The sequence below is a fragment of the Neoarius graeffei genome, chromosome 5 (genome assembly GCF_027579695.1).
Source record: "Neoarius graeffei isolate fNeoGra1 chromosome 5, fNeoGra1.pri, whole genome shotgun sequence".
Taxonomy (NCBI): Eukaryota; Metazoa; Chordata; class Actinopteri; order Siluriformes; family Ariidae; genus Neoarius; species Neoarius graeffei.
In genome coordinates, this window is record NC_083573.1 from 41,877,889 (window position 1) to 41,894,775 (window position 16,887).

The 16,887-nt window shown below is 40.2% G+C and overlaps 1 protein-coding gene across 2 annotated transcripts in view; it reads left to right on the forward strand.

Moving 5' to 3' along the window:
• col14a1a (collagen, type XIV, alpha 1a) overlaps window positions 1-16,887 on the forward strand; it is a 256,796-nt gene that overhangs the window by 128,496 nt on the left and 111,413 nt on the right. For both annotated transcript variants that reach the window (XM_060921730.1, XM_060921731.1), the window contains exon 23: window positions 12,178-12,294. In XM_060921730.1, coding sequence (XP_060777713.1) covers window positions 12,178-12,294 — 117 coding nt within the window. The remainder of the gene's footprint in view (window positions 1-12,177; window positions 12,295-16,887) is intronic.

Sequence of the window (16,887 nt, forward strand, 5' to 3'; positions counted from 1 at the left end):
TATAAGTGAACACTAATACATTATTCAGAGTGAACAAAAATTGTGTTTTAAACAGATACAAATACAGATATGAATAAGAGAAGCACAATTCATTTTTAGAAAGCTTGCCAGAAAACTTCATAGGATTAAGAATAGATGGTGATGTGAACTAACATATGGTGTTGACACATTTATAGCGTCCTTAGTAACTGCCTGGTCAGGGTTGTGGTAGATTAAATTAGGCTGCTAGTTTGTTTATAATTTGGGAAATAGAACCAACTAAATTTCTTAAAAAATATTGCAGGCAGGTGTACAAAGTCCCAGATTAAAAAAACACACATCTCTATTTGAGATTAAGAACTTGAGTAATATCGCTGAGGTTGAGTAACTGTCAAAGCCAGAATTCACAGATCATACTGACAGTGCTGAAATTTTTTTTTCAGTGAAAGAAATGAAAGAAAGAGTAAAAAAAAAAGAAAGTAACTGTATTAAAAACCCTTCAGTTTTAGGCCACACCCACTTCTTCAGGGTTAAATCTGAATACAGATACTGATATTTGGATTTCTAAACAGATACAGATAGTGACATTGTGCCCCCCCCCCCCCTCCCCTTATATACACACGGTTTTTAAAGGGTGAGATTACATGTCCTAGAGCAGGGGTTCTCAACCTTTTCTACTTCGAGGTCCACCTATTTATACTTGTAACAAGTCGGGGCCCATTAAAAAAGATCCCCGATTATTTTGGCTCACCTATTCTATTAGAATCTAATAATCTATTGTAAAGTGTATTAATGGGATGCAGCATCACTCTCTGTTACAGATGGGAGCCCAGGAATTAAATAAATACAATAAAAACAAACTGTTTTTAATTGTAGGTATTGTATTTAAAAACTGTATGGATGTGCCAGAAGCCAAACCATGCATGCAGGGCATTCTCAGTCAGAAGGGATTAATGATCCAAAAGTGGAGTCTGGAACCATTAACACAAGAACTTATTGCCATGTTTGTGTACAGCAAACAAGCGAGTTATTAACACCAAGAAGTATACTGAAAAGAAGTGGATATAGAAACCACTCAATGGGATTAGATCCTTACACACTAACAAAGAAGGATTTTTCCTCTGAGTCGGAAAATGATCCATCCGTTGAGTTCCCCGACATCTCAAACTACCTGGTGCTGCAGACATCGTTCTACACGGTGACACAGATGAAAACCTGGAAGAGCATGGAGGCGTACAACTTTTTATATGTGCCTGGGTTAAAGATCTGGGAATCAGGACACTATAAGATAGAACGAGGTAGATGAATCTAAATGCAGGAAGAGTGTTTATTAGCAGGTGTGATATTTACAAAAACAAAAGCAAAACAGAAAGCAGCATCATGAAGCAGAGTATTTAAACACAGCGTTATCAACATGGCTGGAAAGAAAACGTGACGGTGATAATGATAATACTTCACAACGCCTCTGTGAAGACAGCGTCCGTGTCTGTACCTGCTGATTGCGCTCAAATCAGTATCAGGTGTTTCACATAACGACTGGGTCCACACAACACGCTCCGTGACAGTCAAGTGTTCGCCTGCTGTGTGACCACAACCTTTAGCTCACGTGTATATCGCCATGCATCGCCACCAAAATGCCTCATTTTCATCGATAATCCATCGCAAAGCATCGCGAGCTGTAGTGTGACTGTAGCTTAATGAAGCGGATGCAATTGTACCCTACTACGAGTAAAAATTAGCTTCAAATTGGAAAAAAAAACCTCACGGCCCACGAGATGGTGCTTCGGGCCGTGGCCCTGTGGTTGAGAAACATTGTCCTAGGTGACACTGCTGCCTTTTAGTACTACTAGTGTACTGTCTCTTTTAGTTACAGTAAAGCTTTGCCCAGCTTGCGCTACACACAATCCAGGTCAATTTTATTTGTGTAGCACAAATTTTTCCCATCTATTTCCAAATTTGCTCTCCTCCCAATTCCCACCTCCCTGCCAGTTCTCCCATATCACATGACACCTCCCAACCGGGGAAGGTGAAATCGAACACGAACACGTGCTTTCTCTGTGACACATGGATTCAGCCAACCACATCTTTTTTAACTGTTGCTCATGCTAGGTCACAAGGCAACATACTGTAACACTTGAAGGAAAGAGTTATCTGCCCTCTTCCACATACATGAGCTCACAAGCAGCCATGATTGGCTAGAATTGCTGTGATTGACAGGGGAGGAAGAATATGCCATCCCTCCCACCAAGAGAGTATGGCCAATTTTCCTCCCCTTGGCTCTAGACTAGGGATAGACGTGGCAACATCAGGATTTGATCCCATGATGATAGGATAGGCCAAATGCTTTTTTTTTTGGTGCAACTTTATAGAAATCCAGATGTAGATTGAGATACATAATAGACAAGCCAGAGTTAAAACTCTCTGAGATGACTTATTGATTGATTGATTGATTGATTGATTGATTCAGAACAGTAAAGAAGATATAAAAAAAATAATAATAAAAAATGCAGTAATCAAAACATCGTCATAAACAAACAGAATAGCATAGCCACAAGGCAGTAACATAATAATGTTTGGAAAGGATTAGGAAGAAGTAAATAACTTATCAAATCCTAACCCTCTATACCACCGCTAATCAAACGTCACTTTCCGCCATAATAAACTATATATACAAAAGAAACAAAAGCAACAAACAAAAAAAAAGCATACCAACATACCAAGACATGCCAACATGGTATAATATCGACCAAATCATATATACAGATACTTATATTATGCATACGGTATATACACACATACAATACATATATACAGAACATGCATATACACATATACACATACCTATAATTATACACATATCCATACGTACACAGACACCCATAATATCATAATTATGCATATTATGCATATATATTATATACAATTATGCATATGCATATATATTCATACTCACATTTTATATTATTTATATATACACACACACACACACACACACACACACACATATATACCATACATACACACAATACTCATTGTAATGGCACTCCGTTAGCTCTTCCTTGGTTACTGTGCCATTTCTAGAGTCAGTCAAAAAAAAACACTCTTTTTCCACGCGAGCGACGAGACATGACAACTCCCCTTGTCTTTCTAAAATGTTTACTTAAAAACAACAAGGTAAATCACAAGGTCTGGCGCACGGTCAAAAGACTGTGTTGCTTCCGCTGTGTTCTGACTCGAAACTAAGGTATACACAGTCAGTGATGTCACATCATAAGATTTAGAACATGGAACTCTTTTCTATGTTATTTTTCTATGTTCTAAACTCTTTTCTGTTCTTTTTCTGTTCTAAACTCTTTTCTATGTTCTTAAATTATCATTCATTTTTAACTGTTTTTAACTTAAATTATTATTGCTTAACTGACCCTTACACTCATTATGATATAAATATATATATCCGTACATACCCATACCCACATATATACACTTATATTATCAATAGCATGTTATTGTAATTCCTCCTCCCTATACCTCGTAAAGATCTGTTCCTTATACCTTTTTTTGAACTGGTTTATAGTTGTACATTTCATGAGCTCCACATTCAAACTGTTCCATAGCTTTACTCCACAAATCGAAATACTGAACATTTTTAACGTTGTCCTAGCACTGCGAATTTTAAATTTCAATTTCCCCCTAAAATTTTAGCCCCCCTCTCTATCCGAGAACATTGTTTGGATATTCCTTGGTACTTTATACTTGGTACTATTGTAACATTATTAAGGCAGATTTATATTCTATAATATCCCTGAATTTTAAACATTTTGAATTTAAGAATAGTGAATTAGTATGATCTCGGTAACCAGCACTATGAATTATTCTTAAAGCTCTTTTTTGAAGTATAGTTATTGCATGAAGTGAACATTTACAGTGGTGCTTGAAAGTTTGTGAACCCTTTAGAATTTTCTATATTTCTGCATAAATATGACCGAAAACATCATCAGATTTCCACACAAGTCCTAAAAGTAGATAAAGAGAACCCAGTTAAACAAATGAGACAAAAATATTATACTTGGTCATTTATTTATTGAGGAAAATGATCCAATGTTGCATATCTGTGAGTGGCAAAAGTATGTGAACCCCTAGGATTAGCAGTTAATTTGAAGGTGAAATTAGAGTCAGGTGTTTTCAATCAATGAGATGACAATCAGGTGTGAGTGGGCACCCTGTTTTATTTAAAGAACAGGGATCTATCAAAGTCTGATCTTCACAACACATGTTTGTGGAAGTGTATCATGGCACGAACAGAGGAGATTTCTGAGGACCTCAGAAAAAGCGTTGTTGATGCTCATCAGGCTGGAAAAGGTTACAAAACCATCTTTAAAGAGTTTGGACTCCACCCATCCACAGTCAGACACATTGTGAACAAATGGAGGAAATTCAAGACCATTGTTCCCCTCCCCAGGAGTGGTCGACCAACAAAGATCACTCCAAGAGCAAGGCGTGTAATAGTCGGCGAGGTCACAAAGGACCCCAGGGTAACTTCTAAGCAACTGAAGGCCTCTCTCACATTGGCTAATGTTAATGTTCATGAGTCCATCATCAGGAGAACACTGAACAACAATGGTGTGCATGGCAGGGTTGCAAGGAGAAAGTCACTGCTCTCCAAAAAGAACATTGCTGCTCGTCTGCAGTTTGCTAAAGATCACGTGGACAAGCCAGAAGGCTATTGAAAATGTTTTGTGGACAGATGAGACCAAAATAGAACTTTTTGGTTTAAATGAGAAGCGTTATGTTTGGAGAAAGGAAAAACACTGCATTCCAGCATAAGAACCTTATCCCATCTGTGAAACATGGTGGTGGTAGTATCATGGTTTGGGCCTGTTTTGCTGCATCTGGGCCAGGACAGCTTGCCATCATTGCTGGAACAATGAATTCTGAATTATAGCAGCGAATTCTAAAGGAAAATGTCAGGACATCTGTCCATCTCAAGAGAAGGTGGGTCATGCAGCAAGACAACGACCCTAAGCACACAAGTCGTTCTACCAAAGAATGGTTAAAGAAGAATAAAGTTAATGTTTTGGAATGGCCAAGTCAAAGTCCTGACCTTAATCCAATCAAAATATTGTGGAAGGACCTGAAGCGAGCAGTTCATGTGAGGAAACCCACCAACATCCCAGAGTTGAAGCTGTTCTGTATGGAGGAATGGGCTAAAATTCCTCCAAGCCGGTGTGCAGGACTGATCAGCAGTTACCGCAAACGTTTAGTTGCAGTTATTGCTGCACAAGGGGGTCACACCAGATACTGAAAGCAAAGGGTCACATACTTTTGCCACTCACAGATATGTAATATTGGATCATTTTCCTCAATAAATAAATGACCAAGTATAATATTTTTGCCTCATTTGTTTAACTGGGTTCTCTTTATCTACTTTTCGGACTTGTGTGAAAATCTGATGATGTTTTCGGTCATATTTATGCAGAAATATAGAAAATTCTAAAGGGTTCACAAACTTTCAAGCACCACCGTATACGTATTTCCCCGCACCACTTAAGAACAAGCCATGAGAGGAATTAGGTTTAAAAAAGGGAACCCATCTGATAAGCAGGTTATAAATCATTATTTTAATACAGTTGGGTAAAATAAAGTCAAACAGTACTGAATGTGTGGAAAGGCTGTTCAGTATGAGCATCACAGTCCTTATTGTTACAGTAGCTGTTCTTAGGTATAAGCCTTGTGATTTAAAATGCTTCCTTTGTGGTGCTTCTCATAACCTTTAATCTATATTTTTTAAAGCTGAAGACTTGAGATGCTGTGATAATTGGTCTGTGAAGAATTCTTTCTGAAATAGAGATGGTTTCATGACAGACAGCCGAAGGAATATTAATGTTCAGATACACAGCTACTGTAATAACAGTCCTTTGCATATAAATGTTCTAGTGAAGGCTGTATCACAGATTAATACATTTCTGAGCTTTTCTCATCAAACAGGAGGTATTGGGGTTTTTTTTGTTTTTTTTTTCAGGGAGGCCTGCGGATACACAAAAGAATTCTGGTGTGCTATTGTGTCACTCTCTCAATTCTACCTTACCTAGATAAGCAAGCGCAGTACTGGAATGCCAAAATCTTGGAATGTTATTATAAGGAAGATCACTTTTGTCAGATAACTGCCTAAAACACCCCACAGGACATATCTGCCACCCATCATCAGATACTTCTTAGGAAGCTTCCGTATGTGTCACTGCAATGAAGACAGTGTTAAAATGTTATTGTCTTAAGATGACAAAATAATACTGTTTAGCGATTTGAAAAAGCTATTTACCTCCTATTTGCATCATCTGAGAGAAACTGGAAGGCTACTGTAGTGTACGGTAATACGTGCAAACACATTTTCAGTCTCCTGTTAGCTAGGCTTTTTGAGGTTATGGATTTAAATGATCCATCCATTATCTGTAGCCGCTTATCCTGTCCTCCAGGGTCGCAGGCAAGCTGGAGCCTATCCCAGCTGACTACGTATGGGCGAGAGGCGGGGTACACCCTGGACAAGTCGCCAGGTCATCACAGGGCTGACACAGGATATAAATGATGTGTATTAATAATATACACACAATTATTGGCGTGCGGCATGGTGGTGTAGTGGTTAGCGCTGTCGCCTCACAGCAAGAAGGTCCGGGTTCGAGCCCCGTGGCCGGCGAGAGCCTTTCTGTGCGGAGTTTGCATGTTCTCCCCGTGGGTTTCCTCCGGGTGCTCCGGTTTCCCCCACAGTCCAAAGACATGCAGGTTAGGTTAACTGGTGACTCTAAATTGACCGTAGGTGTGAATGTGAGTGTGAATGGTTGTCTGTGTCTATGTGTCAGCCCTGTGATGACCTGGTGACTTGTCCAGGGTGTACCCCGCCTTTCGCCCATAGTCAGCTGGGATAGGCTCCAGCTTGCCTGCGACCCTGTAGAAGGATAAAGTGGCTAGAGATAATGAGATGATAATGAATGAGATCCGGATCACCTTCTGGATCCCGGATTTTTTTAAAGGATTAATTTTTTCCCCTGGGGGCGGCACGGTGGTGTAGTGGTTAGCGCTGTCGCCTCACAGCAAGAAGGTCCTGGGTTCGAGCCCTGGGGCTGGTGAGGGCCTTTCTGTGCGGAGTTTGCATGTTCTCCCCGTGTCCGCGTGGGTTTCCTCCGGGTGCTCCGGTTTCCCCCACAGTCCAAAGACATGCAGGTTAGGCTAACTGGTGACTCTAAATTGACCGTAGGTGTGAATGTGAGTGTGAATGGTTGTCTGTGTCTATGTGTCAGCCCTGTGATGACCTGGCGACTTGTCCAGGGTGTACCCCGCCTTTCGCCCGTAGTCAGCTGGGATAGGCTCCAGCTTGCCTGCGACCCTGTAGAAGGATAAAGCGGCTAGAGATAATGAGATGAGATGAATTTTTTCCCCTTTGAAATTAATAGGCTTGCGACGCAAAAAACAGATTTTTCCTTCTGTAGGCCAAACCGTAAGGTGTAAAGTCATGAAACTTGGTACACTGATAGAGGAGTGGACCCTGATTGATTTCATCAAGTTTCATGTTGGTACGTCTCACGCTGTAGCGCCACCAACTGATCACAGTCTTACATGCGTTCATGCATGTAACTTTTGATCCGTATGTCCGATTTTCATAAGTCTGGTGCCGTTGGAATCCTTGGAGCTAGACGATTCCAACGCACCCTATGACGTCATTCTCCGCCTCATTAGATTTTCCGCCATTTTGAATTTTGTCCAAAGTGAAGGTCGAGTGACCCTGGCCGCATGTTTTGTCCGATCATCACGAAACTTGGCACACATGATCTCCAGTCCATGCTTAATGAATAATATTCGTTTCACTATCATAGGTCGAAGCGTTCGCCCATGGAAGCCAATCAAAATCGATGGCGAAGCCACCAAACAGGAAGTGAGCTCATATCATGGAAATGCTTTGACATATCAAGACCATATTTAGTGGCATGACATTGGACACCATCCAAACTACCCTCATCAAATATGGTGTCATTTGTCCACTAGGGGGCATCACAATTAGCAAAAATGTATTTTGGCTCATATCTCAGAAACGCTTTGACATATCAAAACCATATTTGTTGAGATGACTTTCGGCGCCAGTTCATGTAGCCTCATCAAACTTGGTGTCATTTGGCCACTAGGGGCGCCACAATGAGCAAAAACGTGTTTTGGGTCATATCTCTTTACGGATTTAGAATTACATCTACATTTTCATGTTAGTGATGCTCTGGGATGTCCCTGTAAAGAACCTTGCCAGCCTGTCATCTCCATATGAGAATCCGCCTTGTGTCTTGGCCAAACTTTCGCATGTTGACACAAAACTTGTCATGTGTCTTGCCGGGTCGCCATGGCGGCGCACCTGAGCAAGCACACTTTCGCATTTTCTCCGGAAATGCATTCTAGTTATTATTATTACCTCCGCCAAGGAGGTTATGTTTTCGGTAGCGTTTGTTTGTTTGTTTGTTTGTTTGTTGGTTTGTCTGTTAGCAACATTACGGAAAAAGTAATGAACGGATTGCTCTGAAATTTTTTTCAGAGGTGTGACTGGGCACAAGTAACAATCCATTAAATTTTGGCGGTGATCCGGATCACCTTCTGGATCCTGGATTTTTTTAAAGGATTCTTGGCGGAGGTCTGCGCTCTCCGAGTGCTTTTCTAGTTTGGTTTGTGTGTTCTCTTGTCTTTCCCATGTTGATGGATGAGTAAGGGAGTTTGGCCTCTGTGTCACCTCATATTTATACCTCAGTTAATCAGGAAGTCATGGATTACAGCTTGAAAGTTCCAACACACTCCAATCAACTCAAAAATGTACAATTTAAATGGGAAACATGCTTCAGTTACATTGTGTTCACTTTAATTTTCGGGGTGCCAATAACAGTATTTTTGTTGAAAATAATAATTTCTTGATGAGGGATTTGTTTTTCTCTGAATAAATGTATTTCAGTCAAAGGTTGGATTTTTCTCATTTTTTTTCAGTGTGAGATGAAGCGACTTCACCAAAAGGTGGATTTTTTTCGAACTCTTTTTACTAATCTTTACAAGGCATGGCAATAACCACGGAGGACACTGTAATATCGACATACTTAGATATAAAACATGTACAGTATTTTCTCCATTAATGTTTCATATAGTTTCATTTTGACCTTTAAAAAAAATTAAGATTATTTGATCATCCAAAGCCAGAGAGTCCTCTCTGCATGAACATAACTCATTAAAATAATATAATTTGTATAAGAAAGGGATGAAATAATGGCATACATTATTCAAAACCCTGAAGGCGAGCCTTCTGTATTGTGCCATATGTTTGGTGTGGAGTTTTGAGTCTTTATGCTTTGTCAGAGGGGTTTTTTTCATGAACAGCTTAAAAAAAAAAAAGGGCATTGTAGTTTCGTATTCAGCCTCCAACATGCACTGATAATAATTTAAAATATGTTTCGGTGAAGATTCGTGTTACTAAATGGTATTGATGTTTGTCATGATTCATGGTGCAGGAACCCGAATTCATCCGCAGGGGCTGAACATCATCGCTAAAACAGTAATCAAATAATACAGTAGAATTCTTTCTGGTTTACGGTAAACTATAAGAGGAGCATTGTTCAGAGTAATGTAATCCATGTGGCTTATGGCTTTGATTTGTACTAAAATGTGTTAATTCCAAAGAAAGCCCTTTTTTTTCTTTTTTTTTTGCCCAAGTCTTCTTTGACGCAGCACATTTTGTGTGGTTTCCAAAAAAACCCATATGTGGTTCAGACCAGTCTTATGGAAACACCTTCCAGAAGCAGCATTTGATAGGAATGCTGGTTGAAGCTTATGGTTTTTTGTTTTTCCTTCAGCTTTGCCTTTCCTGAACACATCTACCAGAACACAGAATACAATTCAGCAGTTCTTTAGAAAAAAATAAATGTTTTATCTACACATTTAACATTTAAAAAAAAAAATTTAATCAAATTAGTGTAACATGTAGCAAGAAATTAACTACAAAAATCAGAAAAAAAGAAATAGGAAAAATATATGATTCTGACTGGTTAATCATTTTTCTCACTCGAGCAGCTGGTAGGCAATAAAATGTGATTAAACAAATTAAGGAATGACATTTGGACTGGTTATATATGGAATCATAATGAAGACGTACTGTATAAATTCAGCTATATAAATGTATATATTCTATCCACATTCACTGGATATGAGCAATCGTGCTCTGATTGGCTACTCTACTACTAGGATATCAGCTCATATACCGTCTCATTCTCATTATCTCATCTCATCTCATTATCTCTAGCCGCTTTATCCTGTTCTACAGGGTCGCAGGCAAGCTGGAGCCTATCCCAGCTGACTACGGGCGAAAGGCGGGGTACACCCTGGACAAGTCGCCAGGTCATCACAGGGCTGACACATAGACACAGACAACCATTCACATTCACACCTACGGTCAATTTAGAGTCACCAGTTAACTTAACCTGCATGTCTTTGGACTGTGGGGGAAACCGGAGCACCCGGAGGAAACCCACGCGGACACAGGGAGAACATGCAAACTCCACACAGAAAGGCCCTCGCTGGCCACTGGGCTCGAACCCGGACCTTCTTGCTGTGAGGCGACAGTGCTAACCACTACACCACCGTGCCGCCCCTCATATACCGTAAGTAGAGAGAAACAAAATGGCGGAGCGTTTTGCGGAACCAACCGAGGACGAAATAAAGACTCTACTCGAAAACAAAACCCCAAAAAATACAAAAAAAGCAACAAAATATGGAATAAAAGTATTTGATGGCAAGAATTTTTTTTTCAAGAATTATTATGAGAATATTTTTCACAAATTGCTCCTGTCATTTCGCTGGTTTGTTTACATTCGAAGTGGAAATGATTTTGTCTGACATTTTGTATGAAGTTTTTATTTATCGAATTTACCATCCATCCACCCACCCAGCCATTATCCGTAACCGCTTATCCTGTGCAGCGTCACAGGCGACCTGGAGCCTATCCCAGCTGACTACGGGCGAAAGGCGGGGTACACCCTGGACAAGTCGCCAGGTCATCACAGGGCTGACACATAGACACAGACAACCATTCACACTCACATTCACACCTACGGTCAATTTAGAGTCACCAGTTAACCTAACCTGCATGTCTTTGGACTGTGGGGGAAACTGGAGCACCCGGAGGAAACCCACGCGGACACGCAGAGAACATGCAAACTCCGCACAGAAAGGCCCTCGCCGGCCACGGGGCTCGAACCCAGGACCTTCTTGCTGCGAGGCAACTACACCATCGTGTATTAAATTTAGAAAAAATAACAATAAAAATGCTCTGTTTCTCAGAATCCAGTAAATGTGGATAGAATAAAACAGTTATTCTACTCAATCTTGTCATAGCCAACTCGGTGCTACACGCCTCATCGGCTATCAGTTCATGTACGACTCGAATTCGTGGAATAACTGTTAAATATTTACAAACACCATTCAAATATATTAACGTACTCGTAGCTCATAAATAGCTTGATGCATACAGTGGAGTCCAAAAGTCTGAAAACACTAGTAAAAATGTTTTTATTTTGCTTTTTTTCCCCAATTTAATGCAACAATTTTCATTGCAAATTATATTATTGACGGCAACTCGAGTGAAAAGTAGAATCTTTAATAGTTACATGAATTTCAGAGCTTCTTAGTATTTGGTGTGTCCCCTTTTTTGCTTTAATGACTGTGTGTACTCGAGCTGGCGTGGATGGACTCCACAAGTTTGTGCAAAACCTTATGATCCATTTTTAGATCAAATCCATCAGTGCCATCTAAACACGTGCTTCAGTAGAAGAGATTAGGCATAAAGCAAATCTGTACAAAGCACTTAATGTGATACAGTATCACAAATATCCTTCTATTTAAATAGGGATCTATAGAAATCTCGAATATTGAATATACAAGATATCAAACATTTACTTTCTTTGTTTTAAATATTTCAAAATTCTAAAAACTTCTGTTTATTTGCAATTTTCAATAAAATAAAATTTAAAAAATCCCAGATTTTCATTGTACTCTCAGACCCCACTGGAGTTGATGAGTTATATGAAGTACGGTATAGAAATGATTACAGCATGAGCCGTATAGTATACCCATTGTCCATGGATGTTATTTAAAGACTCAAAAATGATCAAAGATGATATTTGATGTGTGTTGCAGTGTTTCTGGGAGTCAGTGGGCTCAGTACATACCAGGTGCAGATGAACAGCATGTGTGCACAGTGGCAGCCTGTCAGCCAGGCCTCCCTCTACAGGGTTATCATCGAGTCCCTGCTCAGTGAGTCTCACACACACACACGAACTTCATCAAATGGAAACACTGCCATGTTCGGTTCTAACCATACTTTGTTGATTTGAAAGAATTGGTTACGCTTTGACTCTTTCCAGCATAGTCATCATGCTCCTTTTATGTTCTTTGATGGCATGCACTGACAGGACTTATATTCTGATTTGAAACAGCACTGTTCTCATTTAATGCATTTTATTCTTTTTCCATCCCCATTGCCTTTCTGCTCCTCTGGAAAGTCTTGTAAATCCACCGTTTCATTTGACATTCAGGACTAGCAGCACAGGAGATCTCAGCACAGTAGCACTATTGAAACCAGATCCAGCTTCTAGCTGCATTAATGATATTGTGATTGAACTGTTAGAAGTGTGAAATCCCTTCACCAGTGAACCTCTTACGAGTCTAATGTACAGCGGGTATAAAAAGTGTACACACCCTGTTAAAATGATAGGTTTTTCTGATGTAAAAAAAATGAGACCACGATAAATAATTCCAAAACTTTTCCCACCTTTAATGTGACCTATAACCTGTACGATTCAATTGAAAAACAAACAAATCTGTTAAGGGGGGAAACATAAAAAATAAAAAACGTACAATAAGCTGGTTGCGTAAGTGTGTACACCCTTAAACTAATACTTTGTTGAAGCACCTTTTGATTTAATTACAGCATTCAGTCTTTTGGGTTCACACCTACCGTCAATTAAAATGACTCTGATTCACCCCAAATAAAGTTCAGACATTTACTCAGTTGCATCCTCCAGCAAAAGCCAGGGTTCACAGAGAGCTTACAAAGCATCACAGGGATCTCATTGTTGAAAGGTATCAGTCAGGAGAAGGGTGCAAAAACATTTCCACGGCATTAGATATACCATGGAGCACAGTGAAGACCATCATCAAGAAGTGGAGAAAATATGGGACAACAGTAACATTATCGAGAACTGCACGTCCCTCCAAAATTGATGAAAAGACAAGACAAAAACTGGTCAGGGAGGCTGCCGAGAGGCCTGCAGCAACACTGAAGGAGCTGCAGGGATTCCTGGCAAGTACTGGTTGTGTTCTACATGTGACAACAATCTCCTGTATTCTCCATATGTCTGGACTATGAGGTAGGGTCAAAGAAAAACATCCAGGCCCGGCTAAATATTGCAAAAAAAAAACCAACATCAACTCTCCCAAAAGCATGTGGGAAAATGTGTTATGGTCTGATGAAACCAAGGTTGAACTTTTTGGCCACAATTCCAAAAGGTATATTTGGTGTAAAAACAACACTGCACATCACCAAAAGAACCCCATACCCATGGTGAAGCATGGTGGTGGCAGCATCATGGTTTGGGGTTGTTTTTCTTCAGCTGGAACAGGGGCTTTAGTCAAGGTGGAGGGAATGATGAACAGTTCTAAATACCAGTCAATTTTGGCCCAAAACCTTCAGGTGTCTGTTAGAAAGCTGAAGATGACGAGGAATTTCATCTTTCAGCATGACAATGACCCCAAAAAAGTTTTGTAATGGCCAGCCAGAGCCGAGACCTAAATCCAATTGAAAATCTGTGGGGTGACCTGAAGAGGGCTGTGCACAACAGATGCCCTCGCAATCTGACAGATTTGGAATGCTTTTGCAAGGAAGAGTGGGCAAGTATTGCCAAGTCTAGATGTGGCAGGCTGATAGACTCCGACCCAAAAAGACTGAATGCTGTAATTAAATCAAAAGGTGCTTCAATAAAGTATTAGTTTAAGGGTGTGCACACTTACGCAACCAGCTTATTGTATGGTTTTTTTTTGGTTTTGCTTTGTTTTCCCCCCTAACAGATTTGTTTGTTTTTCAGTTGAATTGTACAAGTTATAGGTCACATTAAAGGTGGGAAAAGTTTTGAAATTATTTACCGTGGTCTCTTTTTTTTTTTTACATCAGAAAAACCTATCGTTTTAACTGGGTGTGTACACTTTATATCCACTGTATACAATCGGATATGGGCGGCACAGTGGTGTAGTGGTTAGCACTGTCGCCTCACAGCAAGAGGGTCCGGGTTCGAGCCCCGTGGCCGGCGAGGGCCTTTCTGTGTGGAGTTTGCATGTTCTCCCCGTGTCCGTGTGGGTTTCCTCCGGGTGCTCCGGTTTCCCCCACAGTCCAAAGACATGCAGGTTAGGTTAACTGGTGACTCTAAATTGAGCGTAGGTGTGAATGTGAGTGTGAATGGTTGTCTGTGTCTATGTGTCAGCCCTGTGATGACCTGGCGACTTGTCCAGGGTGTACCCCGCCTTTCGCCCGTAGTCAGCTGGGATAGGCTCCAGCTTGCCTGCGACCCTGTAGAACAGGATAAAGCGGCTAGAGATGATGAGATGAGATGAGACAATCGGATACACATTCTAAACCAAGCTTCACAAAAAACTCCTGTATGAGTAATAATAGTGTGTATGCATTTCAGTGTTTCAGTGTAGGGAAGCACAAGTCAATATGTGCAATAACCAACCAAGGATTGAAGGTTAGCAGTTTACTTTATGGGGCTATAACTTCCTTGTCTGTGAAGATTCTCAGTCATCCAGGTCATAGTAACTGTGGGTGGTAAAAGAGAGCAACTGGACTTGCTTGAAGATTCTTGAAGGCGTTTCACCTCTCATCCGAAAGGCTTCGAAGCCTTTCGGATGAGAGATGAAACGCCTTCAAGAATCTTCAAGCAAGTCCAGTTGCTCTCTTTTACCACCCACAGTTACTATAACTTCCTTGCTTTATCCACATGACATAAAATGTTGAGCTGAGGACTTTGAACATACATGAGAAAAGAGAGGAAGACCCTGCTACTTTCAGAAATGTGACTGGAGTAAGAAGTGCAATTTGTTGAAACAACTGTATAAAGCAAGAACCTTGAATCTCAATTAAAATCAACCAGCAAGTTTCACCAAACCCTTGAATGATTTTACACATCACATCCAGTTGTTTGAGAAGCTCAGAACACAGCTAACAAATCCGATTGAAAGCTTATTTGATCAGACTTGTTGGCGGATTATGATTCTTTTGGGTTGCATTATTATTAGTGTCATGTGAGAAATGCAATAAATGAACAAGTGTCGTCATAAAACTCTATAAATTTTAAAGTGCAATTTCACCTACATCTTTAAGTCTAACTCCATCCAATGCATCATTAAAAAGGGGGGGGGGGGGGAATGATATGTGAGGCAGAAGTTGCTCAGTGAGTCTCGATCAGCATATATTTGAAAACAAGCATGGCGACTGGGGAAGGTGGGCCGCCCACCTCTGTTTAGAGGGCATGAACATTCTTTTTTATTTGATTTTTTTTTAAATAAAAAAAAAATCATGATGTAAGGAAGTACCAAACGGTCAGCTGTACGTCAGCATCGACCTTGCAAAGTTCAGGATGATTTTAACGAGTAGATAGCATTCTGAGTCGTTTTGAACCCACAAAATATCATTTTTTATAAAAGAAAAATGATAATTTTGTCAATATTAGCACCAGCATTGGCATGTTTTTATCACCGTACAGTCATATCATTTAGTTTACAGGTCGAAAAACATGTTGAAGTTAACGTACAGTGGTGCTGGAAAGTTTGTGAACCCTTTAGAATTTTCTATATTTCTGCATAAATATGACCTAAAACATCATCAGATTTCCACACAAGTCCTAAAAGTAGATAAAGAGAACCCAGTTAAACAAATGAGACAAAAATATTATACTTGGTCATTTATTTATTGAGGAAAATGATCCAATGTTACATATCTGTGAGTGGCAAAAGTATGTGAACCTCTAGGATTAGCAGTTCATTTGAAGGTGAAATTAGAGTCAGGTGTTTTCAATCAATGGGATGACAATCAGGTGTGAGTGGGCACCCTGTTTTATTTAAAGAACAGGGATCTATCAAAGTCTGATCTTCACAACACATGTTTGTGGAAGTGTGTCATGGCACAAACAAAGGAGATTTCTGAGGACCTCAGAAAAAGCGTTGTTGATGCTCATCAGGCTGGAAAAGGTTACAAAACCATCTTTAAAGAGTTTGGACTCCACCAATCCACAGTCAGACAGATTGTATACAAATGGAGGAAATTCAAGACCATTGTTACCCTCCGCAGGAGTGGTCGACCAACAAAGATCACTCCAAGAGCAAGGCGTGTAATAGTCGGCGAGGTCACAAAGGACCCCAGGGTAACTTCTAAGCAACTGAAGGCCTCTCTCACATTGGCTAATGTTAATGTTCATGAGTCCACCATCAGGAGAACACTGAACAACAATGGTGTGCATGGCAGGGTTGCAAGGAGAAAGCCACTGCTCTCCAAAAAGAACATTGCTGCTCGTCTGCAGTTTGCTAAAGACCACGTGGACAAGCCAGAAGGCTATTGGAAAAATGTTTTGTGGATGGATGAGACCAAAATAGAACTTTTTGGTTTAAATGAGAAGCATTATGTTTGGAGAAAGGAAAACACTGCATTCCAGCACAAGAACCTTATCCCATCTGTGAAACAACAGTTATCATGGTTTGGGCCTGTTTTGCTGCATCTGGGCCAGGACGGCTTGCCATCATTAATGGAACAATGAATTCTGAATTATACCAGCGAATTCTAAAGGAAAATGTCTGTCC